This window comes from Rana temporaria, chromosome 7 (genome assembly GCF_905171775.1).
Source record: "Rana temporaria chromosome 7, aRanTem1.1, whole genome shotgun sequence".
NCBI classification, from domain to species: domain Eukaryota; kingdom Metazoa; phylum Chordata; class Amphibia; order Anura; family Ranidae; genus Rana; species Rana temporaria.
In genome coordinates, this window is record NC_053495.1 from 66535198 (window position 1) to 66561499 (window position 26302).

General features: G+C 47.5%; 1 protein-coding gene across 4 annotated transcripts in view; it reads left to right on the forward strand.

Annotated features, from left to right (window-relative positions):
- PLA2G6 (phospholipase A2 group VI) overlaps positions 1–26302 on the forward strand; it is a 157083-nt gene that overhangs the window by 16779 nt on the left and 114002 nt on the right. For all 4 annotated transcript variants that reach the window (XM_040359537.1, XM_040359540.1, XM_040359535.1 and 1 more), the window contains 2 exons: positions 14569–14752; positions 17241–17428. In XM_040359537.1, the coding sequence (XP_040215471.1) occupies positions 14569–14752; positions 17241–17428 (372 nt within the window). The remainder of the gene's footprint in view (positions 1–14568; positions 14753–17240; positions 17429–26302) is intronic.

Below are 26302 nucleotides of genomic sequence, written 5' to 3' on the forward strand. Positions count from 1 at the left end.
AATGGCACCAGCTCACAAAAAAAATAAAATTTTTTTTGCCCACCTTCCAAGCCAAGTCGCCAGGACACCATTTCTAGTCGCCATGGCGACCTGGCGCCCGGAATTTGTCGAACCCTGGTCTATGGGACCAAAGTGCCCATTTTGAAGGCTTATATGCAAGTTATTTGCCATAAAGATGGTATGGGGGCCCAGGTACTGGGGGACATGTATCAATGCAATTTGTTAAAGGAGAATTGATTTTAATGATGCTTAAAGTGAAAACAATAAAAATTAAAAATTCCTTTAAATATAGTACCTGGGGGGGGGGGGGGGGGGTGTCCCTTTAGTCTGCCTGTAAAGTGCGGCATCTGCACCATGTATAGAACCTGCTGCAGCAAGACTGGCATATATAAAGGGGAAAAAAAATAAATTTAAATAGATTTTCCATGCAACCTTTCTGTATTTTGTAAACAACGGCTTGGGGAACTAATCTGTATGACGAGGCCACAATTTAGTGCACTCAGAACGAGATTTTTTTGATAAATTCTGATGTGTCTTTGGTAGACTTTGGATGGAAAATCAGTTTTATTTTTCTTAACAAAACATACAAAAATAATGTCCAATAATAAACCCAAAAGAGGAGTTTCAAAATAAATTTACAAAACTATTTTGGAAATTGCTTTATTTTCTCATCTTGCCCTCTTCTTCCTCCTCCTCTTATACTCATCGTAAATACAATACATTATTATGCCTTTATTAGAACTTCTCCAAGATGTCCAGACAATGCCCCAATATACTCCTTTTTTTTTTACTGGCAAGCTGTGTGTTCAAGTAGCTATCCACAGAGACCAGGTATACCTTGTATTCTGTACCCCACTTCGGTTTCATTATTACTGGCTTACCAGTAAGGCTATTAAGGAATAGTTTTGGGTTTAGTGGCAAGCTCATTATGCCGCTGATCTGCAGACCAGGGAAAGGAAGAAAACATTTTCCTGCAGGATGCTCCGAGAACACGCCATTGGAGAGAGCAGGACATTTCTGGAGATACTCTGGGTGAAAGCAAGAATTGGCCTTTCTGTAAATAATTTAAAATATATGCACCAGTCAAAATTAGGGCTTTTGGTGTTGCACAGTCATGTTGGAACAGGAGGGGGTCATCCCCAAACAGTTTCCACAAAGTTGGGAGCATGAAATTCTCCAAAAGGTCTTTTATATGCTGACGCCTTAAAAGTTCAGTTTACTGGAGATAAGGGGCCAAGCCCAACCCCTGAATTGCAACTCCACACCATAATTCATCTTGCACCAAATTTGGACCATTGCACAAATCAAGGTCCATAAAGACCTGGATGAGCGAATTTGGGGTGAAGGAACTTAACTGGCCTGCACAGAGTCATGACCTCAACCTGATAGAACATCCTTTGGGAGGGAGACTACAAGCCAGGGCTTCTTGTCGAACGTCAGTGCCTGACCTCACAAATGCGCTTCTGTAAGAATGGTCAAACCTTTCCATAGACACACTTCTAAACCTTGTGGACAGCCTTCCCAGAAGAATTGAAGCTGTTATAGCTGCAAAGGGTGGGACAACTCAACATTGAACCCTACGGATTAAGACTGGGATGCCATTAATGTATGTGTACAGGCAGGTGTCCCAATACTTTTGGTAATATAGTATATATTGTCCCTGACCATGCTTGCTGGACCACGTGTCAGCAGTATGGTAAGCGGACTGCCTTGCCCAGCGATGCCAAAACATTGTCTTGCATGTGATGGTACAGAGCTGGAATGACCTTGCGTGCAAAGGAATAATGACTGGGAACCTGCCATTTTGGTATAGCACATTCTGAAAATTTACAGAAGGGGGCAGAATCCACCAGACAAAAAGGCAGGAGTTGGAAATCCAGAAATTTTAGAAAAGCTGAAATTTAGAAGCTGGGCATGTGGGTGGCAGGGAATGTATTTTTTCAATGCAGCAGCTGGGGCAAAAAAAATTTGCTTGCTATATTCTATAACTGGTGGTATGCTGCTGGCAGACCTTTTGCAAGGACCTGTGACACCCTTTGCTATATCATCATCCCTATCAGTGGGGGTTTGCTGAGAGGTCATAAGATATAGCGGCGGTGGACATAAAAGGTGAGGAGGAGAAGAATTGTGTCTCTTTTGTGGGGCTTTTAGGTTGTCTTGCCAATGGTCTGACTGGTGGGAGGTTAAATACCTGGTAATATGTGGTATCCAAATGGCTGGTGTTTTTGACACACTTGAGCTGCTTGCAGCAGAGGTTGCAAATTGCAACAGTGCGATCAGCTGCACATGTGCTAAAAAAAACCCACACAGCTGAGCTGTGGGAAGTGGGCCGGAAGATAACTGCTCCACAAAGGAATATGATTTCTGCTTTCTGCTGTTTAATAATGGCTGCCTCTGGAGGACATCCTGCCTCCTTGGTATTGTGCCTCCCCCCTCACTTTTTTCTCCTCTGCTCTATCTGGCACCGAAGTCACGTCAGTGACATCATCATCATCCCCTCCATCCCCATCATAACTCTAGCCAACTTGGCAGTATGCTATGGCTGGGGGAACATGACTGCCAATTTGTTTTTATTAGTGTTCACCCCTCCCTGTAGGCTCATGTTACTCCCTTTCTCAACCTCAGAACCAACATCAGAAACATGTTATGCCTGTGCATCGTAAAAAAGCAAGTGGCTGACGCTGTGTTCAAAAAATTCAACTGACTCGTCCATGCATCATGCTAGGGCTATGGCAGGAGTAGCTGTGAACAAGGAGGCAGAAAAAGCTGCTCTGGCAGCTGCGGTAGACTGTGCACTAATCTCAGCTTGGGTGATAGAGGATTAGGAGGATGAGGATGGTTTAGTAAGCCAGTTCACCACCTCTTATGCGAGCTGTAGTTAGATAAGGTATTTACTGACAGAAAAAAAAATATGTTTTACTATCCAAAGTTAAAACAACAAGTGCAGAAGATTTAATAGTTTAAAAAAATGGCTGAAGGTCTGCTTTAAAGCGGGAAAGTCAGAAATTTTGAGTTGGCCATAACCAAAATTGAAGGAAATTCTTATAACTGGGGACACTTATTCAAATAGAAGCTTACTGAGAGATATCCTAATGCTTGGGCGCTGCACACAGACACAGAATTGGCAAACCTGACTGATAGAAATTGTATTCTGCTGAAAAACAAGATGGTGTCTTGGTGGGACAGGGCCAGTGTCCTACCTAAGCATGTCAACAGCGCTATAGAGGCAGGCATGAAATTGGAGAAGATCGCTTGTACTCCTGTGAAAGGAAAGACAATGCCAGGTAGGCAGCAAGTATGACGAACAATACTAGGCTTTGCATGATATATACAGTAATTCAGCACAAACTTCAAACCACAGTATTCCACAGTTGTAATAAATAGCCAAGTTTGAAAGAAGTCTTGATAGCCATCCATTGATGCAAAGTCTGATTTAATATATTTAAGAGAACAATTGTGGGATGTATAGGAGGAAATCTTGCTACTAAAGCAGGATTTTCAAAAGCTATGAGAAAGCAAATTAGCATTATAAGACCTTTTATTTAGTAAAATGGCATAAAGCGTATATAAAAAATGTACACACCCCTGTTAAAATGTAAAATGTCAGGTTTCTGTGATGTAAAAAATCTCAATTCAAAAACAAGCTCAAGTAGTAAAAATAAAAAAATAAAACAATGTGGTTGCATAAGTTTGCACACCCTCTTATAACTGGGGATGTAGCTGTGTTCAGAATTAAGCAATCACATTTAAATTCATGTTAAATAGGAGTTGGTACACACCTGCCGTCATTTAACCATTTCCCGCCCAGCCTATAGCAGAATGACGGCCGGGCGGTGGTTAAGTTATCTGGACTGTGCATCATATGATGTCCAGCAAGATAACTGCCACTGTGCGGCCATCGGTGGTGCGGTGTGTCAGTCTGACACACCGATACACTGATCTTGGTAAAGAGCCTGTGACGGAGGCTCTTTACCACGTGATCAGCCATGTCCAATCACAGCTAATCACAATGTAAACGGGAAGAGCCGTTGATCAATGCCCATCATTGAAGGAGAAAATGTACTTATTTATACAATTTTATAACAAACAAAGAAAAATACTTATTTTTCTCAACATTTTGGTCTTTTTTTTTTTTTGTGTAAAAAAAAAAAACAGCAGTGATTGAATGCCACCAAAACAAAGCTCTATTTGTGGGAACAAAATTATAAAAAATGTGTTTCGGTACAGTGTAGAATGACCACGCAATTGTCAATCAAAGTGCGACTGCACTGAAAGCTAAAAATTGGCTTAGGCAGGAAGGGGGTGTAAGTGAATGGTATTGAAGTGGTTAAAGTACCTCTAAATAACCCCAAATAAAGTTCAGCTGTTCTAGTAGGGGGGTCGGCCTAGTCTCTCCGCAGACAGAAGGGTCAGTGGTGATCACAGACACATCGTGCAGGACCTGAGCACAGCTGGAGCAATTCATAGACGCTGCCTAGGAAAACTGGAGGTAAAGGAGAATTAAAGGGCTCCCTCCATGCTGTAAGGCCAGTCCGGCCAACGGTCCCATGCTGATATCGCATACCATTTAGAAACAATAGTCCTACATTGTACATGAGGACGACCGGCAGCTGGGAGTGTCGTAGTGAAGAGGATATTCCTCTTTTGGCCTTGCCGTTTAAATACTATTGGATCACTTCAATATATACATCAAACCATCCACCTTTGGCTACACCATTTGGAGATTTGGAGGTCGTTTTATGAGCTGCAGCATTGATCGATCCATGCGCCTATATCACGCTAGATTGACCCTCTCGAACGTATGTTCCTCATGGTTAAATCTCTCTGGTGAGCCTCCTTTCAGTTGGTGACGGCTTCTTCTCACTTTGGCTCAATTTATGCATTGAATTTTTGGAGCACCATCACATGATCATTAATTTTGGACTGGCACTTCTTTTAATTAGACTGTGTTTGCACTTTTAATCTACACATGTATCCACAGATTTACAACGTAAAATATATACTATTCATGTAGTATATTCATAAATTATCTAGCACTACATTTTTGTTCGTATTGTTCGTACAAATGTCGCCTGACTGCTCCCACCAAGGCTCGGTTCACACTGGTGCGATTCGGGAACCCCGCAAATCCACTGCGAGTTACCACATCGCATCCGACTCACACGGCAGTTTACACTGCCATATGCAAACTGCTGGGGAGTGTCATACAATGTTAACGACACCCCAATTTCATCTCGCATATCGCACTGCAGTTTGGACATGAATCGGATTGCACAGGTGTGAACACCCATGTAATCCGATTCTGGTTTGGACAAAAAAAGGGTCCTGTGCGTGTTTGGCCTGAATGCGATGCGATTTCAGCCATACAGTTTGAATGGCTGAAATCGCATCGCACAGACATCACATGTGATCTGAACAGCAATGCGTTGCGAATCACATGCGATGTCTGGCATGGCACCAGTGTGAACTGGTCACCTGACATTTTTTACAATTTGTGTGGGGTTTTATTTTATAAATATATTTTTTCATAGTGCTTTCGGGAAAAGGTGTTGTGGGGCAGTGGTCGGTGTCGGTGGGGCACTGGTCGGTGTCGGTGGGGCGGGCGGGCGGGCGGTGGTCGGTGTCAGTGGGGCAGACGGTGGTCGGTGGCAGAGGGCAGATTCCCCAGTTCTTTTTTTTCTCTGCATTGAAGATAAATGGAGCGGAGACAGCGGCTTCTCTCCATTCATAAACTGAGCATAGTAACACACAGGTTACTCTGCGCAGTTGTCACAGGACACACAGCGATCAGTAATAAATGCTCTGTGTCCCATTCAGAAAAGAAAGGGGCTGGTAATTGGCCCCTTTCTCCGCTCTGCATCCCCCCTCCCCCCTCTCGCCGGCGAGAGAGGAGAGGGAAGCCGGCGGCTGAGGGGGGAGAGGGAATGAAACAGCTGGCGGATGAGGAGGGGGCCAGAGAAGAAGGGGGGCGCTGGAGGAGGCCGACACGGAGGACAGTCTGGGATGATCGGTGCAGCAGGGACAGCTGTGAACACCGCGATCCCCCATACATAGCTTTTCAGGTGAAAGCCGCGGGAGGGAGAGAAGAAGCAGCTGATGAAAACCATGCATGCATGGGGGACACAGCTGTCCCGTCGCACTCGCACCGATCATCCCCAACTGTCACTGGACATTCACATGTGTGCAGAAGTGACAGGGGACCATGAGTTCTGTCACTCCTGCACATGCACGGCAGTGAAATCAGGCGCAAGGCTCGTCCTCGCAACGCTAGCTGGCCAGGGCAGTGTAGTGGTGGGCGGAGCAGTCCTCTGACGTCACGACTCCGCCCACCGAACGCCGAGAACTAAAACGCCCACAGATTCGGGAAGATTGTGGGGCTCCTAGCAGGTGAGGGGGTCACAATAAAAATATAAGGAAAACTGCAGGCGCGACGTCCCTCTCTCCACGGGGTCCCGGCTCTTGATGATTGGATAGATTGATAGCAGCGTAGCCATTGGCTCTCGCTGCTGTCAATCAAATCCAATTGCGGGGCTGAGTCTGGCATTCGTGTCTATGGATGCAAATGCTAGATTTGGCACAGCGCCCGCAGGGTTACCCCCCCCCCCCCAAGGGAGAGCACTTCTCCTAGGGGGTTATCTGATGCGGGGAGGAGCCGCGAGAGCCACAGAGGGACCCCAGAAGAGGATGTTTGGGGCCACTGTGCAAAAACAAGCTGCACAGTGGAGGTAAGTAGGATATGTATGTTTAAAAAAAAAAAAACAAGCCTTTACAATCACTTTGTTTCCATTTCTCTTTACCCCCCTTCATTGAAACCGTCACTGCTAAATCTCTTCTCTTTCCCCACAGTCCAATTTAACCCTCAACATGCCTTCAATTTTTTTAGTCCAGTACACACTTTGTTTAACCACTTACGGACCGCCCACCGTCGTTTTACGTCGGCTGTTTGAAGTGGAATACCCTTGTTATGGTAGAAACTATCTACCTTAACCCCGCTATCCTCTTCAGCGGGCGTTCCACTACAAGATAAAAGTGGTCTCTGCGGCAGATACACAGCACTGATTGTATCCTTGTGGCTAACAGAAGACATGGTTCTAGAAAGATATGAGAAACTTAATGTGAACAGATCGCCAGGACCAGATGACTCGCATCCAAGGGTTCTCAAAGAACTTAGCCAGGTCGTTTCTAGACCTTTATTTTGAATTTTTAAAAGACTGTTTACTGACCAGAATTATACCAACTGATTCGCGAAAAGCTAATGTGGTACCAATATTAAAAAAAGGGGCGGAGATGCATACCTGGAAACTATAGGCCAGTCAGCCTAACATCAATAATATATAAACTATTGGAGGGGATGATAAGGGACTATATCCAATAATTTTCTGATGAAAAAAGTATCATTAGTAGAATCCAGCATGGATTTATGAGGGATCGTTCTTGCTACACCAACCTGTTTTAACTTTTTATGAGGAAGAGAAAGTGAGCTGTAATCTGCATAGAGAAAGGCCTGTGGATGAAGTGTATCCAGATTTCACCAAAAGACTTGAGATAGTTCCCCATAAATGCTTAATTTACAAATTGAGTGTTGGCAGATAGCTGGATTCAGGTAGGGCGGCTCACTTTTAAGGCGGCGTAGCGTATCGCATATATGCTACGCCGCCGTAAGTCAGAGAGGGAAGTGCTGTATTCACAAAGCACTTGCCTCCTAAGTTACGGGGGCGTAGTGTAAATGATCCGGCGTAGACGTTTTCATCGGATATGTCTCCTCGTGTGTACGGGGCCTAATAGTAAAATTATCCTTACAGTGGAGAAGTTTGGGGTGTAGCAAGATGACGACGACGAAATGTCACATCCGTTATACATTCTGACAGAACACCTGCTGATTGGCTAAGGAATGAGCAGAAATACTCGTTGATTTAATAAAGAGAAATAGACTTGGGCTCCATTCACACCTAGGCGTATTTATGCCCGACCCTCGATACGCTGGAGGGGAGAAATACCATTGCCCTCTATGGAGATGGTTCACATCTCCACGCCGAATGCCGAAACGCCGAACGCCTGAAGCTCAAAACAAGTCCCGGACCCTTTTCTCTTTCGTTCATAGACTGACACAGCCTCCTTTGACCTTAGGGTTATGCTTCTTCCTACCAGGAGATTTAGGCAGAATTCTTACAGCACTTAAGGTGTTAAAAACTTTCCTTCATGCCGCTCCTCCCAGGGGGCGTGGCTCCCCCAGGCATAACCCACACCCTGCTCCAGCAGCTTCAGTTTGTTTCTGCCTAACCGTCAGGAGAGTCAGGCTCTCTCTGGAGTCCTGGACTCTGGAGTTTTTTCTTGCAATTTTTTTTGCATCTTGCGAGTTTTTTCCTCGTTTTTTTATTTTTATTTTTATTTTTGAATCCTGCGATTCTTCTATCAACAGCCGACTGGGTGACAGGCTGGGTCCTCGACCCTTGTAGTCCCCCCAGGTTCGGCCTTCGAGCGTGTGCCGGCCCTCAGCTCCGCTTTGGGACGTCCACGACAGGCCCCGTGGCTCCAGGGGCGGCCGGGGAACTTCGGTTCTAGGGCACACATATGACCGGTCTCTATGGCCTTGTCACAGTGTGTCTGGCTGACAACCATGCCGTTCGCGGACGTTGGTTCTGTCTGGGATACCTCCAGCCGGGTAGTCGCAGGACAGGTAAGTAGTGGCCCCTTACTCAGGTAAGTGGTCTGGCTGGAATGTTTTCCCTTGGGAGGTCGACTGAGGGTTTTTCCCTGCTTTCCTCTCTCCCTTATTCCTCTCCCTCCTTCCCCCTTTGGGTGACGGCTGTGCAGGGTTTTTTTTTCCCTGGGGCTCATTTTATTCACTCGGGTATGGCTGGGGCTGTTCTGTGTCGCTGCAGGGGACTGTGGTGGTCATTCTGGGCATTTTTGTGTGTGCTGTGTGCTGTTTTGGTGTACTGTCTTTTTTGGGTACACTGTCTTTTTAAAACTGCGCAATGACGGCCATTTTGCCGGAGTCGCGCTTGTGTTATTCGGCGGCCATTTTCTTGTGGCCGGCACCGTTTTCAGCACTAGTTCGGCCTCTAGTGGCCGTTTCGGCGGGGAAAAAGACCGCGAATCCTCTGAGGGGACAGACGCAGCGCTGCAGCTTCTCCTCAGCACACACTTGTCCTTCACAGACCGCGCTGTACCAGGGGGGTGGTGAGTCTCAGGGGGCCCCATACTGTGCTCTAGCGGCCGGGAGGTGACCTGTGGGGGACTTTTTTCCTGCCATTGGCGGTGGGGGTGACACGGCAGCTGCAATATGGAGCCTGAATCAGGCCCCTCATTCCTCACAATGCCGGAATTAACCCTTAGCGCCCCTTCCCCTGCCACATCTGTTGAGTCGTGTCGGCTGTCCTGGAGTCTTTTCTCACCAGGTTTGAAGCTGCCAGTGCTCGGTTGGGGGGTAAAAAGCGCCCCCCCCCCCCCCGGAGGCTGTTTCTGGGGATATCTCTGACGCAGAATCTGATAGCGCTGTTGCTGCTTCTGGTTCTGTCATGTCAGAGGATGCGGGCTTAACCCACATGGACAGCGAGGATGACTCTGCTGCGGAGTCTGCTGACAAGGAATTTGTTGGAGCTCTTATTACTGCGGTACGTGAGACTCTTCATTTAGAGGATGTGGCGGAGACACCAGCGGTGTCAGTCCCTTTTGGATTCCGCAAACCACCGCGTACCGCTAAGGTATTCCCCTGTGTTCCTTATCTGGACAATATGTTGTATAAGGAATGGGATACACCGCAAAAGGCTTTTACTGTTCCTAAAAGCTTTGCTACCCGTTACCCCCTGGAGGAGGACTTTTTAAAAAAAGTGGGTCACTCCTCCGGCAGTGGACCCTCCTGTGTCCAGACTGAGTAAGGCTACTACGTTGCCTGTGGAGGGGGCTCCTGCTTTCAAGGACCCCGATGATAGGAGAGTGGAGGCTGTGGCCCGCTCCCTGTTCTCGGTGGTGGGTTCGGCGGTAAGGCCGGCTCTGGCCGGAGCCCTGGTTGCTCAGACGCTAACTGAAAGGGCGAAGCTCCTGTTGCAGGATCTGGAGGTCCAAGGTGCTTCCGAGTCCTCTAGGGACCTGGCTGAGCAGTTGATTCAGGGTCAGAAGTTTCTCTGTGAGGCGGCTATGGATTCGATTCCTTTGCTTTCCAGGGCTTCTGTCTACGCAGTGGTTCTGCGCCGCCTTATGTGGCTGAAGTGCTGGTCGGCTGACCAGTCCTCAAAAAAGGCCTTGGTGGATTTGCCCTTTAAGGGCGGACGGCTCTTTGGGGCATCCCTGGATGACATCATTAAGGATGCCACTGGAGGTAAGAGCACCTTGCTCCCTCAGTCGGGGAAGGGTAAGGAACCTCGCCGCAAGCAAGGTCCTACTTTTACTACCCCTAAGCGGTTTTTTCGTGCGCCCAGCGCGGCTGGAAAAGGTCCGCAAGGTGCAAAAGCCCCTGCTGCCGGGCGTAAGCGCCCCTGGTTTAACAAACCAAACAAGCCTGCGGACAAGCCTGCTTCCGCATGAAGGTCTGCCCCCGCCCGGGTCTCGGGTGGGGGGACGGCTTCACGACTTCGCGGATCGGTGGAATTCTCTTCTGACCGACCGTTGGGTTTGCGAGGTGGTCGCCTCGGGGTACAAGATAGAGTTCCTCTCTTGTCCCCCAAACAGATTTTTTCCATCCAACCTCCAGCTTCCTCCGGATCATCGGCTGGCCCTGTCCGGGGCTGTCCAGGATCTTCTGGACAGGGGGGTGGTTGTGCCGGTTCCCTCGCTGGAACGGTTTCGGGGGTTCTACTCCAATCTGTTCGTGGTCCCCAAGAAGGGAGGGGTTCGCCCTGTCCTGGACCTAAACTCCTTTGTCAAGGTGCAGCGATTCAGGATGGAGTCGGTCCGTTCTATCATAGCGGCCCTCCACCAGGGGGACTTCATGGCGTCCTTGGACATCATGGACGCATACCTGCATGTCCCAGTTTGCACAAGCCACCAAAGGTATCTGCGCTTTGCGATCGGGGAGGACCACTATCAATTCGTGGCCCTCCCGTTCGGGCTGGCGTCGGCACCACGGGTGTTCACCAAGGTGCTCGCCCCGATCCTGGCCTTGCTAAGGCAGCGAGGGATCGCTATCGTGGGATACCTGGACGACCTTCTCCTGAGAGCTTCTTCAGGCTCAGAGTTAGAGGAGGACGTGTCCATCACGTGTCGGACTCTGCAGGGGTTCGGCTGGCTTCTGAATCTCAAAAAATCAGTGTTGGTTCCGTCCCAGAGGCTGGAACACCTGGGGATGGTTTTGGATTCGGGGGAGGCAAAAGTGTTCCTCCCATCGGAAAAACTGCGGACCCTGCAATCTGCAGTGAGACAGTTGTCGACCCAGAAGTGGTCGTCTCTTCGCTTCTGCATGCGGGTTCTGGGTCTGATGATGGCCTCCTTCGAGGCGGTTCCGTATGCCCAATTCCACACCAGGGTACTACAGAAGGAGATTCTGTCACGATGGGACAGGGTCCCATCTTCTCTGGATCGCCAGATTCGGTTGAGCCATCTGGCCAAGTCTTCCCTGGCATGGTGGCTGACGTCTCCGGTGCTTCGGTCCGGGAAGTCTTTTCTTCCGTGCCGCTGGACAGTGGTCACAAAAGGATGCCAGCCTCTTCGGCTGGGGGGGCGCCTGGGGCACCCAGTCAGCCCAGGGGCGCTGGACTCAGGAGGAGTCCCGCCTGTCAATCAATATCCTGGAGCTCCGAGCGATCAAGCTGTGCCTTGTCAGGTGGTCCCTGGAGCTGCAGGGCCGTCCTGTCAGGATCCAGTCCGACAACGCCACGGCCGTGGCGTACGTCAATCATCAGGGCGGCACAAGGAGCTCGGCCGCGGCGACGGAGGTCGCTCACATACTTCGGTGGGCCGAAAGGTCCGTTCCGGCCCTGTCGGCGGTATACATTCCGGGAGTTCTGAATTGGCAAGCCGACTTCCTGAGTCGCACGACTCTGGATCAAGGGGAGTGGTCTCTCCACCCGGAGGTGTTTCAGATCCTGTGCCAAAAATGGGGCACTCCAGACGTAGACCTTCTGGCGTCCCGTCTCAATCGGAGGGTGCCACGGTTTGTGGCCAGGTCAAGGGACCCGTGGGCAGACGCGTCAGACGCGTTGGTGGCTCCCTGGGGTCAATATCACCTGATTTACGCCTTCCCTCCTCTAAGGCTCCTACCCCGCCTGCTGCGCAGGGTGGAAGCCGAAGGGATTCCAACGATCCTGATCGCCCCAGATTGGCCGCGTCGCTCTTGGTACGCGGACCTGGTACGTCTGGTGGCAGATGCCCCCTGGCGTCTGCCTCTGAGGGAAGATCTCCTGTCTCAGGGCCCGATCTTCCATCCTGCTTTACGGTCACTGGCTTTAACGGTGTGGCTGTTGAAAACCAGGTACTGAAGGACCGGGGCCTGTCGGGCCCGGTAATCTCTACCATGATGCGTGCACGGAAGTCCACTTCTCGAAAAATTTACCATCGTACATGGAAAGCATACATCTCTATGTGTGAGGAGATGAAGTGGCACCCCCGTACTTACGTGGTGTCCCGGATCCTGCTGTTCCTACAGCGGGGAGTGGACCAGGCTCTTGCCTTGAGCACGATCAAGAGTCAGATTTCTGCTCTGGCTGTTTATTTTCAGCGTACTCTTTGGTTCGCACGTTTGTGCAGGGGGTCCGGCATGTGGCCCCCCCGGTGCGCCCTCCGCTACCTTCTTGGGACTTGAACTTGGTCCTCTCGGCGCTTCAGCGTGCCCCCTTTGAGGACATTCGGGAGATCCCCTTGCTGACTTTGTCGCAGAAGGTGGTCTTTCTGGTAGCTATTACCTCTATCAGACGTGTGTCTGAACTGGCGGCCCTGTCTTGCAAGGCCCCCTACTTGGTCATCCATCAGGATAAGGCGGTGCTGCGCCCGCGACCTTCTTTTCTTCCGAAGGTCGTTTCGGCCTTTTCACATTAACGAGGACATTGTTGTTCCATCATTATTATGTCCTCAGCCGAAGAACCCGAAGGAAGCCGTTTTACATTCTCTGGATGTGGTTCGGGCCCTTCGAGTTTACTTGTCGGCGACAGCTCCGTTCCGGAAGTCGGATTCGCTGTTCGTGTCTGTGTCCGGTCCCAGTAAGGGCCTGGCAGTCTCGTCGGCCACCATTTCCAGGTGGATCCGACAGGTTGTGCTTCAGGCCTACGCCCTGAAGGGGCGGGCGCCTCCCTTTCGGGTCACGGCGCATTCGACCAGGGCGATCGGGGCCTCCTGGGCTTTCCGACACCAAGCCTCTGTGTTACAGGTGTGTAAGGCTGCGACCGGTCGTCGGTCCACACTTTTTCAACGTTTTATAAGGTGGATGTGAGTGCATCTTCTGATGCCTCATTCGGCCGCAGGGTATTACAGGCGGCAGTTTAAGGTTGGAGTTCCTCCGTTGAGTAACTCCGGTTTTGTTTGGGGTGTAACCTGTTGTTTGCTGTGTGGTTTTTTCCCACCCCTCGTTTTTTGACACTGCTTGGGGACGTCCCTAAGGTCAAAGGAGGCTGTGTCCGTCTATGAACGAAAGAGAAAAAATTATTTTTGTACTCACCGTAAAATCCATTTCTCTGAGTTCATAGACGGACACAGCACCCACCCCTCCTTGGTTTGTACTGCTTGTTACGAACTGAAGCTGCTGGAGCAGGGTGTGGGTTATGCCTGGGGGAGCCACGCCTCCTGGGAGGAGCGGCATGAAGGAAAGTTTTTAACACCTTAAGTGCTGTAAGAATTCTGCCTAAATCTCCTGGTAGGAAGAAGCATAACCCTAAGGTCAAAGGAGGCTGTGTCCGTCTATGAACTCAGAGAAATGGATTTTACGGTGAGTACAAAAATCCTTTTTTTTTTCAGGCGGCTTCGGCGTTCGGCATAGGAGATGTGGACCTGGGGGTTAATGGGGGTTAAAATTGCGGCGTTTTGTCGCCGCAATTTGCGGTACAAAACGGCGCAATTTGTCGCCGTAATTCGCCAGACAAAATGCCGCGATTAGGTGTGAATGCAGCCTTCAGTTGCACTTAGAACTTAGTAAATGCAGTGAAGCTCTGCTAATTCCCATCATCCAATCGTGTGCAACCAAAAATTATTATTTATTTTTTATCCCTTTCACCTGATTGGGTATTCTTTACAAATTGAACCTTCACAACATACACTAAGCTCTAGGGAAAATTAGTGCAACTGCACTTGCAAAGTGCACAGCCTATTTGCCTGTAGTAAACCAACTCCAATGAGTTATGAACTCTGATCACTCTGCACTCTCCTTGTGTCTGCATGTTCCCTTCCAGTTCATCTATATACAGCAGAGCCGTATTCCCTTCTCTTTTTGCCAGGTCAGAGTACTGCTGTAAAGGGGATGACAGGTGAATTAAAAAGCCAGATTTAGTTACTTATTCTATTTATATGTTGAAATAAATGTACTGTATTTATTTTTAAAGGCGTATGCAATCTCATTACCCTTGGTCTATTTGTTTACATCATTGTGCAGCTCGGTATTTATGACTATTTCTTTAATAGCTGTTATATATACTTTTTCCTCAGGAGTGTAAATAGCACAGAGTGTGATGGAGGCTGCACCCCACTTCATCTGGCCTGCAAGAAGGGCGATGTTGAGTGCATTCAGGAGCTAGTAGAAGACTGTCAGGCTCGGCAAGACATAGCTGACTTGAATGGAGAAACTGTGTTTCACTATGCAGCTCGTCAAAATAACCCTTCTGTCATTGAGGTTAGTATTTTATGCTGCATTTGCTATACCTTTTTTATTTTGCAGTTTGTCTTTTTATATGCTTTACTATACTACCTAGAGGTTTTCTTAAAGTGGTTCTAAGTGCTGGACATTTATTACCTCAATGCATTCATTGCATTAAGGTAAAAAGTCTCCCATTACTTGTACCGCCCCCTCACCCCCCTGTATACTTACCTGACCCGATCTCGATCCATCTTTGTACATGTCTGCTGCAGCATCTCCCTCTCTCTCTCTCGCTGTCTCTCTCGGCTGCAGCTGCTGTCAATAAAATCATGTGAGCAAGGTCAGAGCTGAGTCACATTGTGTGTATCAATCAATGCATGCAACAGAAAGTAAAAAGAAATAGCGCTATGAGATTATAAGTAGCTGATAACACTTCACTAGCCATAGATTGTGCGCAAAGAAAATACATAAAACATAGTGCAATGCTAAAAAGTAACCATATGTAAATGTATACACATATTGGATAAATCAAGATCAAGCAATAATAAAAAAATACATACATTGAATAATGTGTGTAATTAAAAAACAAAATGAATGAACGCCTCTATAGATATAAAGGAAAAGTCTAAAGTGTCAAATTGCAAATTCGATGGTCGCGTGAATCAATATGACACACCACATACACAGTGAGTCTAAGAAAAGGTGATAGGTGAATTTCTGTGTGTATAAATAATCTGAAGCTCAAAAGCTAATGAGTGACCCACCACCAAATGTATATCCAACATGCTTACCAGAGCAACCCTATATGGTTGGTATTGAGTCAACTAACTGTTTTTGATTTCCAATCTATCCCAGAGAGGCTCAATCCAAACGTAAGGGCTATTTGCAGATCCCCTAACACTAAAATGTTATGAAAATTCACACTAAACACCTTCAAAAGTCTGATGAATTACAGTCTGTATAAAAACATCTGACCCAAAGCAAAAAGGGAGAAAATCCCGGATCAAAGCATGCAATGACACCACAGGAACGAGCTCCACCCAAGCTGGAGCTTGTGTCCTTGGACTCGCTGTGTACGTGGTGTGTCATATATTGATTTACATAACCATTGAATTAGCAATTTGACACTTTGGACTTTTCCTTTAGATCTATAGAGGTGTTCATTTTGTTTTTTTAATTTCACACATTATTCAAATACGTTTTTTTATTGATTTGACCTATATTTACATATTGTTACTTTTTAGCGTTGCACTATGTTTTGTGTATAATAGATGCATACAGCCCAGCTCAGGAGTGAGCCCACAGGTGTGCTTTCTATTTAAATCGATGTAAATGCATCAAAATGCAAGTCAACGCACATTGTAACACGTCTTATGTTGCATTACAACACAAGTCAACATGGATCTCTGTTCTCCTCTTTGCAGCCATGCTCCCAACACTGGCAGTGTGTCATTGTTCAGGGTAGGTTTTCGGATAGTGACATAATGGAACATGCCTGTGTAGTGTGTATTGCAGAGCTGCTTTAGTCTCTCTTTAAGAACACGTGACAGGTTAAAAAGCAGAAGCAGAGTTGGGAGACAGTTGTCATCTAATAACAGGAGGTGTATGAACTTTCCTGATAGGCGTATCACCGGGTATTATTTTATATTAATATGTTATAGCTAGGAGGTTTTCGTGATTTTGCAGAGCATAAAGCATAGAAGTCAAATAGGGATAAAGCCGTGTACAGAACATGTACACACAAGTAATACAGTAGACCTGGAAGATAGCAAAATTAATTTGCAAGGGAAGATGTTTCATTTGTGAATAGAGTGGTTGATATGAAGGCTTGCAATCTCCGATAGAAGCATTGTTTGGAACCAGGTGAAAATAATTCAGAGTCCAGCTTTTCTCGATACAGTAGGAGTTTCAGTTCCCTCGTGGCATCTGAAACTTTTGAAACAATAGATGAAGTCCATTTTTTCAGGATAGCTCTGAATTGCTAATTTAATGGTCATGTAAAACAATATGCCACACCACATACAACTAACTTTAGGCTTTCTTACTTGTATTTTATCTGATTATCCAGCCAGTAAGTCTGTTTTCCAAAAGAACAAGCTGACTTGAAGTTACACAGATGAGACAAACCATTTACTAGTGACAGGGGTGTCTACAATGAACAGCTTTTATTTGTTTAAGGAAAATCTTATCCCAAAAGGAAATAAAAGGTTTGCTATAACTGCTTATAAAGTATTAGCTGGAGTTTGGCTTCAATTTGGTAGCATATTTAAATCTGCTAGTGCATCTAACACCCTCCCCCCCCCCAGACTGACAATGCTGCTGTCCAAACCTGCCCTGTGCTCATTCATCCAGAATGGATGCATTCTAATACAGGAGGTGTTTTCGTGACCAGATCACCACAAAAAGCTTAACAAAAAGAAACCAATGTAGCCACCACATCTAATTATTGGTAAGCTGCAATATATTGTATTTTTGATTTTGGTTTCAATTCTGCTTTTAAATTATTATTTTTTCCCGCACTCAGATCCTGTGCTCTACTCCAACTGTTGGTATTAACCATCTGAGTAATAGCAAAGAGACTCCATTGCATGTGGCCTGCCGAATGGGCAAATCTGAATCGGTATTGGCATTGCTACGTTGCCATGCTCATTGCGATATTGTTGGAAACGATGGATACCCAATTCATACAGCAATGAAGTACTCAATGAAAGGGTAAGAAAATTGTTACGTATAACAAAACATCAGTCAAACTAAAAAGTAACGTGCTGAATTATCTTCTTTACACTTTTAACCACCTCCCACCCGGCCACTGCACACCACCTCCCACCCGGTCGGGTGGGCACTTCCCCCTTCTAAGTTGACGTTCAGGAACATACTTCAGAAGGAGGGGGAATCACGTGCGCGTGCCTGCGCAGCGGTGCTATCCCGATGCACTCATGTCACCCGGACATGGCACGTCTCCGATCGGCAGGAGGGCTCTGTGATTGTCCCTCCTGATCACGTGACGGCTGTGTCCAATCACAGCCATCATGTGACGTTAATAGAGAGCCGGATGCTAGGCGATCAACTTTCCTCTCCTCACACGGAAGTTGTCAGTGAGGAGTGGAGAGCGGATCACAGCAGCTGGCCGGTGATCGGTGAGTATGAGCTGTCCCCAAAAAACTGTCACTACACACATGTCCCCACACAGTAAAAACACCTGTTCCCCCCCCCCCCACAAATGTAACAGTAAAATCATATGTCTCAGTGATCAACTGCGCACATCTGTACATGATTATCTGCGTACATCTGTCCGTGATCACACAAACCAATTATAATACACTTAACGGGATATTTTCTAAAGACATGTAGCAGAATACATTTTGGCTTAAATTTCTGACAAAATTTGATTTGATTAGATTTCTTTTAGAAAATATAGTTGTGGTTTTTTTTTCCCGCTCTTTTTTTCCCCCTGCTTATGTATTGCAAAAAAAAGTTGTGAATAAATACCACCAAAATAAAGCTCTATTTGTGTGGGCAAAATGCTAACAATTTCATTTGGGAAAAGTGTTGCATGACCGTGCAATTGTCATTGAAACCCTGAAAATTGTCCTGGGAAGAAAAGGGGTGAAAGTGCCCAGTATTGAAGTGGTTAAAGAATAGTAACATCTTTGATAAAATGTTAGTGTTAGGTTGCTCATACCAAAATGCCTTTAGTGCTATTTTAATACATGCCTGTTTAAGGTGTCTGAAAACAAAACAAACCGTTGCATAGAGGGGGACGTTGTAAGAAAGACCAGTGGTGTATGAAACACATATTCATATTTTTTTATATATGTATAATTTTTTGCTTTTGCATAAAATAGGGAATTGTACAGAGTCCTGGCAGTTTTTCTTGCTGTCTGTGTTCTGTCTGGAAAATATACCCTCATTAGCTGTCCTAGAGTCAGAAAAATTTGAAAACTAGTGTGACAGAACCCACTGTCACTGTGTGTTTTGGAGGGGCCTGGCCTCCTACCCACAGACTATGGCCCAGCAGAAAATGGGAGATTTGGAGGGCTATTTGCCATCTCCCACCACCAGGAGAAGATGCCACCCCCAGACATTTGTGTCCGTGTTCATCGGACTAGGTGAACGTGGTATCTGTGGCCGGGCTCGTGGAGTCGTTTCCAGCAACTTGCATTAACTTGAATTAATGCTGCAAAGAGGCAACTCCATGGAGCTGATTTACTAAAGGCAAATAGATTGTGCAGTACAGTTACCCTCATTTCTCTTCTGTTCTTGGACGGATACAGCAGCAATTGACCTTATGGTATTGTGACGGATCTCAGATACCCCAGGTGGGCACATCCGCCAGACCTGTGTCTCCTGTCCTCCAAACGCACCCCCAGCCTGCAGATTCGCCATAACCAGCCCTAAACCCCTTAATCATGAGACAATCCACACAGGTGTTGAGGGTTAAACATGCAGAGCATAAACTGTTTATTAAATCCAAGACATACAGTTTTACACACAGTTAGGGACACTCCCCTTAGCCTTGTCAAAGAGGGGAGGGGGACAAGGAACAACCAATGGGAACTGAACATTTTTACATTGAAACGGGCTACAGATAAACATATCAAGATTATGGTAAGCAGGCAGCCTCTCAATACACATCCCCTGCAGAGAGACGTCTCCAGTCCAGACCATTGTCTATGTGCAATGAACCAAGACAATTGGACACAGCAACAAGGGGGGGGGAGAAGGGCTGTAGCATTACATTACATTATCTCAATGCCAGGTTGTCTTCAGGTCTCCAGTATCTCCTGGGCCATAATCTGTGGGTAACAGGCCCGTCCACAGTCCCTTCCAAAACACAGTGACAGTGGGTTCTGTCACAGGTATTATCCTCCTTTCTAGGAGATTGACTAGGCAGAAAAACAGAATGTCAAGTGTTAAACACTCCACACAGTACAGTACCTCCCAGGGGGCGGTTCCTCGGGTACATTCCCCATTCTCTGCTCTGCAGCCTCAGAATGACATGGCTCCTCTGGGCCCATGTGCTCTGAGACTTTTTTTTTTTTTTTGCAATTTCTTGCTTTTCTTTTTTGTTTTCCTGCATTTTTGGATCCTGAGATCTACAATCAACTGCCGACTGGGTGACAGGCTGGATCCTCGATCCTTGTAGTCCCCCCAAGTTCGGTCATCGAGCGTGTGCCGGCCTTTAGCTACGCGCTGGGCCGTCCACGACATGCCCCGTTGCTCCAGGGGTGGCCGGTGAGCTATACGCTCCAGGGCACACATATGACCGGGCTCTATGGCCGTGTCAGTGTGCTGGGCCGACAGCCATGCCTTAACTGCACGGACGTTGGTTCTGTCCGGGATGCCTCCAGCCGGTGGTCGCAGGATGGGTAAGTAGCAGTCCCCTTTCTTTGGCAGGGTGGTGTGGCTGGTGCTTTTGATAGAGACTCATTAATTAATTGATTTCCTAAAACAAACTCACGGTTACCCATTCTGCCGTCTGATTCAAATTACTATGGTGAAACAGTGCAATTTACAGACAAAATAAATCCCACATCTCACCTCTCTTGGCTTCAATCCCAAACAGCAGAGAGCATGGCTGCCGTCTGGGTAGTTGGCTTTATTATCAGCACACGGTCACAAAATGCATTCTCATTGGTCAACCCATATGTGCTTAGCAGGGAACCCTCATTGGCCAGTTCATATAGAAGGGTGGTTTCTCTTCACAAGTTCATTCCAGACCAGCTGCACACACCCCTCGTGTCTTTTTTCAGACTCATTCGCCATTTTACATAGAATTTCTTTGGTTACAAGATTCAAATAGTCCTTTGGGTGAGGGGAAGACAGGATGAGGGGGATGGTAGAACTTCCTCTCAAGAGTTATTTTCTGCTTATTTGGAGCACATCACAAGGAGGAATGGCAGTAGAAGGGGGGACACGGAGTGAGTGAGGGGGATGGAGCTGCTTCTTGATTTGGAAAACAGAAGGAGAAAATGTAGAGGCTTCTGAACAAAACAGCTTTCCCTTGTATTTTCAATGCTGATAGAACTTATCAAGGAAAATAAGCAGTATTGATCATTCTCATACATACATATGCATATATAAAAAAAAATATGGAAATATAAACCGAGAAACATTTTAGTGGTTCTAATCATAACACAAAAATATTCATTTTAGTTTCAAGTCCATCACACTTTCCTGGGAGGTCCATCGGGGGTCCGCCCTGCTTTCCTCTCTGCCTTCCTCTCCATCCCTTCCATTCTGGGTGGTCGGCCGTGAGGTGGGGGGTCCGCCTGGGGGGCTCCATCCTGTGGCTGGGGGCTGTGTCTGCTATCGGGGGTGCTGTTTTGCTGCCGTGTGTGCGGGGGGAGGGGGAGCCTGCCCGGGGTTCCCGGGTGTTTTCACTGTGTCACTGTATGTGTTTTTTTTTGTTTTTTACTGTGAAATCGCGGCCGCCATTTTGGCAGCGCCGGGCGCCTTTTTTAGAGTTCGGCGGCCATTTTCTTGTAGCCCACATGCTTTTTTTTTGCATGTCGGCGGCCATTTTGGAAGGGGTTTTTGCCTCTAGTGGCTAAAATAACGGCGCGAACAGCTCCAGCACACTTCCTGAGGGACAACACCGCACGGAGCAGCGCTCTGGGGCAGACAGCAGCATACAGGCCTGGTCGGGTGGGGTCCCCTGTTCTCTGCTGCGGCCGGGAGGGTGGCCTGTGGGTCTTGCCTTGCACTCCAAGGGTGGCAAAAGGGTGGGTCAGCATGGCGTCCAAACCGGATGCTTCTCCCCCAGACATGCCAGAGTTAACCCTTAGTGCCCCTGTACCTGCGGCCTCTGTGGATGCAATGACGGCAGTCCTAGAGGCATTTATTGCCAGGATTGAAGCGGCGCATGGCCAGAGGGGGGGGGGTAAAAAGCGCCCCCTGCCTTCTTCTGGGGGTGCCTCTGACACGGAATCGGGCCCAGATACTGCTCCCGGCCCTGGTTCCGAGGTGTCAGAGGATGCAGGGTTAGTCCACACTGACAGTGAGGATGACTCTGTTTCAGGGTCAGCGCATGATAGGGCGCTACTGGGAGCTCTTATCACTGCGGTGCGGGATACTCAGAAAATTGAGGATACGGCGGAGACATCAGAGATGTCGGTCCCTTTTGGGTTCCGCAAGCCGGCCCGCACTGCAAAAGTGTTTCCTTGTGTTCCTTATGTGGAAACATTTTTGTACAAGGAATGGGATCGGCCGCAAAAGGTTTTTGCTGTTCCAAAATGCTTTGCGGTCCGTTATCCTTTTGAGGAGGACTTCCTGAAAAAGTGGACATCTCCTCCGTTAGTGGACCCCCCTGTGTCCAGACTGAACAAGGTGACCACGTTGCCTGTGGAAGGGGCTCCTGCTTTCAAGGACCCCGCACATAGGAGAGCTGAGGCTGTGGCCTGCTCCATGTTCACAGTGGTGGGGTCGGCGGTGAGATTGGTCTTGGCTGGGGCTCTAGTGTCACAGACACTTACTGAACGGGCAAATGTGTTGCTTCAGGAGTTGGAGGAGCATCAAGCCCCTCCGGACTGTGTGGCGCTGAAAGAGGCTGCGTTGCATTCCTTGGACGTGGTTCGAGCCCTACGGGTGTACTTGTCTGCTACGGCTCCATTTCGGAGGTCGGATTCACTGTTTGTGTCAGTGACTGGTCCTAAGAACTGTCTGGCCATTTCTAGGTGGATCAGGCAGGTCGTGCCTCAGGCCTATGCCCTAAAGGGGTGGGCGCCCCCCTTCCCGGTTACGGCGCATTCGACCAGGGCAATTGGTGCCTCTTGGGCTATCCGCCATCAAGCGTCTGTTTTACAGGTGTGCAAGGCAGCGACCTGGTAGTCAGTCCACACCTTCTCAAAGTTTTACAAGGTGGATGTGAGTGCATCTTCGGATGCCTCCTTCAGCCGCAAGGTTTTGCAGGCGGCTGTTTAAGGTTGAAGTTCCTCTGTTGAGGAGCTCTGGTTTGTTTGGGGTGAAGTTGGTTTGCTGTGTTTTCCCAGCCCTCGATTTTTTGACACTGCTTGGGGACATCCCTAAGGTCAATTGCTGCGGTGTCCGTCCATGAACGGAAGAGAAAAAAGGATTGTTGTACTCACCGTAAAATCCATTTCTCTGAGTCCATTGATGGACACAGCACCCACCCCTCCTTTTGTTTGTACTGCTTGTTTACGTACTGAGGCTGCAGAGCAGAGAAGAACTCCGAGAAATGGATTTTACAGTGAGTACAAAAATCCTATTTTTCCCCAGAGCTTAGTGAATGTGGTTATTCTTCACTTTGTAAAGAATACCCAATCGGGCACAAGGAAAATTTTAAAACTTCATTTTTGCGCCACATGAATTGGATGATGTAAATCAACAGAGCTTCGCTGAATTTACTAAGCTCTGGATAAAATGAGTGTAACTGCATTTGCAAAGTGCACAGTCTTATTTGCCTTTAGTAAATTTAGGACATATCTTCCATCAAGCTTGAGTTAAGCTCAGATACGTTACGCCGCTGTTACTTTGGGCGCAAGTTCTGTATTCAGAAAGAACTTGCGCCCTTAGTTACGGCGGCGTAACGTATGTGTTGCGGTGTAAGGCCGCCTAATTCAAATGTGGATGTTGGGGGCGTGTTGTATTTTAATTTGACTTGACCCCGCGTTTTTTATGTTTTTTTTTTTAACGGCGCATGCGCCGTCCGTAAAATATCCCAGTGTGCATTGCGCCAAAGTACGCCACAAGGACGTATTGGAATCGACGTGAACGTAAATGACGTCCAGCCCTATTCGAACGACTTACGCAAACGACGTAAAATTTTCAAAATTTGACGCGGGAACGACGGCCATACTTGACATAGGATACGCCGCACATACCCCTCATATAGCAGGGGTAACTTTACGCCCGGAAAAAGCCTAACGCAAACGACGTAAAAAAAAACGCCGGGCGGTCGTTCGTTTCTGAATCGGCGTAAATACTAATTTGCATATTCCTCGCGTAACTATACGGAAGCGCCACCTAGCGGCCAGCGATAATATGCAGCCTAAGATACAACGGTGTAAGACACTTAAACCTGTCGGATCTTAGGGATATCTATGCGTAACTGATTCTCTGAATCAGGCGCATAGATACAACCTCCCGCACTCAGAGATACGTATCTTGTTTCTGAATCTGGCCCTCTGTGTTAAAGCTTTCGAGGTACAGTCAGTTACACACTGACAGGAAGCCTCAATGAACTACCTAGAGTGCTTAACAGAACTCAAGGCTGTCAGTACTTGTAGTTTTCCATTCACAGAACTCTGTAAATGAGGGTGGAGCCCCGCACAGCTGCATCGTTTTCAGATTGTGACAGCAGGCACAAGGACAGGATCGCTGGGTAAAGGGAGCGCTCAAATTAAATAAATCTACACGTGTGAAAAATGCAAACAATTTGTGCCAAATAATCAGTGGTAAAAATCCAATATAAATATCATAACATGCTTTCTGATGACGTCAAATCTTACAAAACGTACATCGAGGCTTGGTCACGTCACTTTCGGTCCCTTTGGTCTGTGTGCGGAGCGAGGTGGAACGCACACCAGCTACGAGTGAAAGCCGCAAAGGGCCATTCGGCCACCAGACACTCATTCAGCCTCTGTGCCGGGCTAAGGCACTCTACATGTAAGCAAGCCAATTGGCTTTTTTCATTTCATATGTTTTATACTAAATGGGATTACACTATTTTCGATTCCTCTGTCATTTTCTGCATATATCCCACTATTGATCTCCGGCGGGAGAAAGCCATCTTGTCTGTCCAGCATCCATCATTGTTGGCAGGCAGTACCTTGCACCGAAGTGTATCAAACCTAGTTTTTAGTTAAAGTGGTCAACTATATCTGGTAAGCAGGATTTATACTTGAGCACTTTGTGTTGTTCAGTTGGTGAAGGTTTACTTATTGAATTCCTTTGAGAAGATTCATCATACCTCACAAGAAGAGTCACATTTGAATAGGACTTTTTTTATTTCTGTTTTATCACTATTGATGAACTGTTGAATATTAATAATTAAAAAAAAAAAAAAATCTGTTTTAATAATATTTTTCTGAATCAAGACCAATATCCTATAGGAATCATGTTATGATATTTATGTTGGATTTTTACCACTGATTATTTGGCACAAATTGTTTGCATTTTTTTTACATGTGTAGATTTATTTAATTTGAGCACTCTTCTTACCCACCTATCCCTTGATCTAAAGCACCTTTTATCACTTTAGTAGGGACAGCAGCTGTAACTTTATTCACTAATATTTACTTATTAATTATATTTACTTGCTATTTGCACAATTTCACGAGGCGCGAAATATACACACCTTTCTAACAGGGAGAAGATCCCCAGCTTGCTGTCACAGCGGGGACACGGGAGGACACAGGGGCGGCTACATCAATAACATGTTACACCCTGAATATGGGTGTAACATTGGGGCTTGGGCAGGAACCAGATGTGTCTCCCCGCCAGTCAAATAACCCCCCCCCCCCCCATACTGGCCCCCGCACCCCTGATCCATCCCTGCTCCGGCGATATCTCTCCTTCCCCTCCCGCAGCCTGCAGATGCTGGCCATATTGATCTCTGGCGATCTGACATGCTGGGGATTGCGGGGGGTGAGCAGTGCAGGTGGGGGGGAAGTTGTCTGCTGATCCCCGCCGAGCAGGTGGATGACGGGTCCGTGTCCGCCCTGCTGATGCAGAGCGGACACAGCTGCTGTTCTCTGTGGGGCGATCAGATGGAAATGGACTGCCTGTCTATTTCCATCCAATGCCATACGATCCAATCTAGATGGATGGGGAATGGGATCAGTTTTTAGCGGACTGGTCCCGATCGGATGCAGGCGGGTGTAAACGGACACATGTCTATTTACATCAGCCTCTTCATAGCGAACAATGGGTGGTCTGATTAGGCCCACCTGAAAAACGGACAGGCTGGCCCGATCGGTTTGCTTGTGTGAAAGGGGCCTAAGGCCTTGTTCAAACAGGGCATACACAGCGTACCTTTACAGGGATGCACAGGTGTTTCGTGCATCTCTGTGCAGGCAGTCCCATTGATGTTATTTGGGATGCAACAACTGCATGAACAGAGCCGTTGCTCCCAATTTGACATCCAGGTGCATGTTCCTGAGCTCAAATTGTGTCACCAGGTGTGAGGCCAAGGCTCCCCTTGCAGTTAAGTGCGGCGCTTCCCTGGTACATGGAGAGCAGTGCCCAGAGAAGCATGGTGTGCCAGGTACTAAAATGAGATGAGCTAGTCACTGTGAAGTAGCAGGAACAGGCTGGGTGAACTATAAAGCTGGTCTGCTTGCAGAGTACCAGGTAAGCTTGACAGGGTAGCAAATCGGAGATCGAAATGAGAGCCAGGCTGGGGGTCATACACAATAAGATCAGTTCAGATGATGAGATTGGATAGCCGGGGTCATACACAGGAAGACTGATCTGTAGCAGAGTCGATAAGCCAAGCCAAGGTCAGACACAAAATCAGGAGATCAGGATCACAGGTCAGAGCAAGCCAGGTCAATAATAGAAGTTCAATCAGGATAAACAGGATCAAGGGAAAGCTGAAGATAATCCAGCAATGAGCGGCTCCAG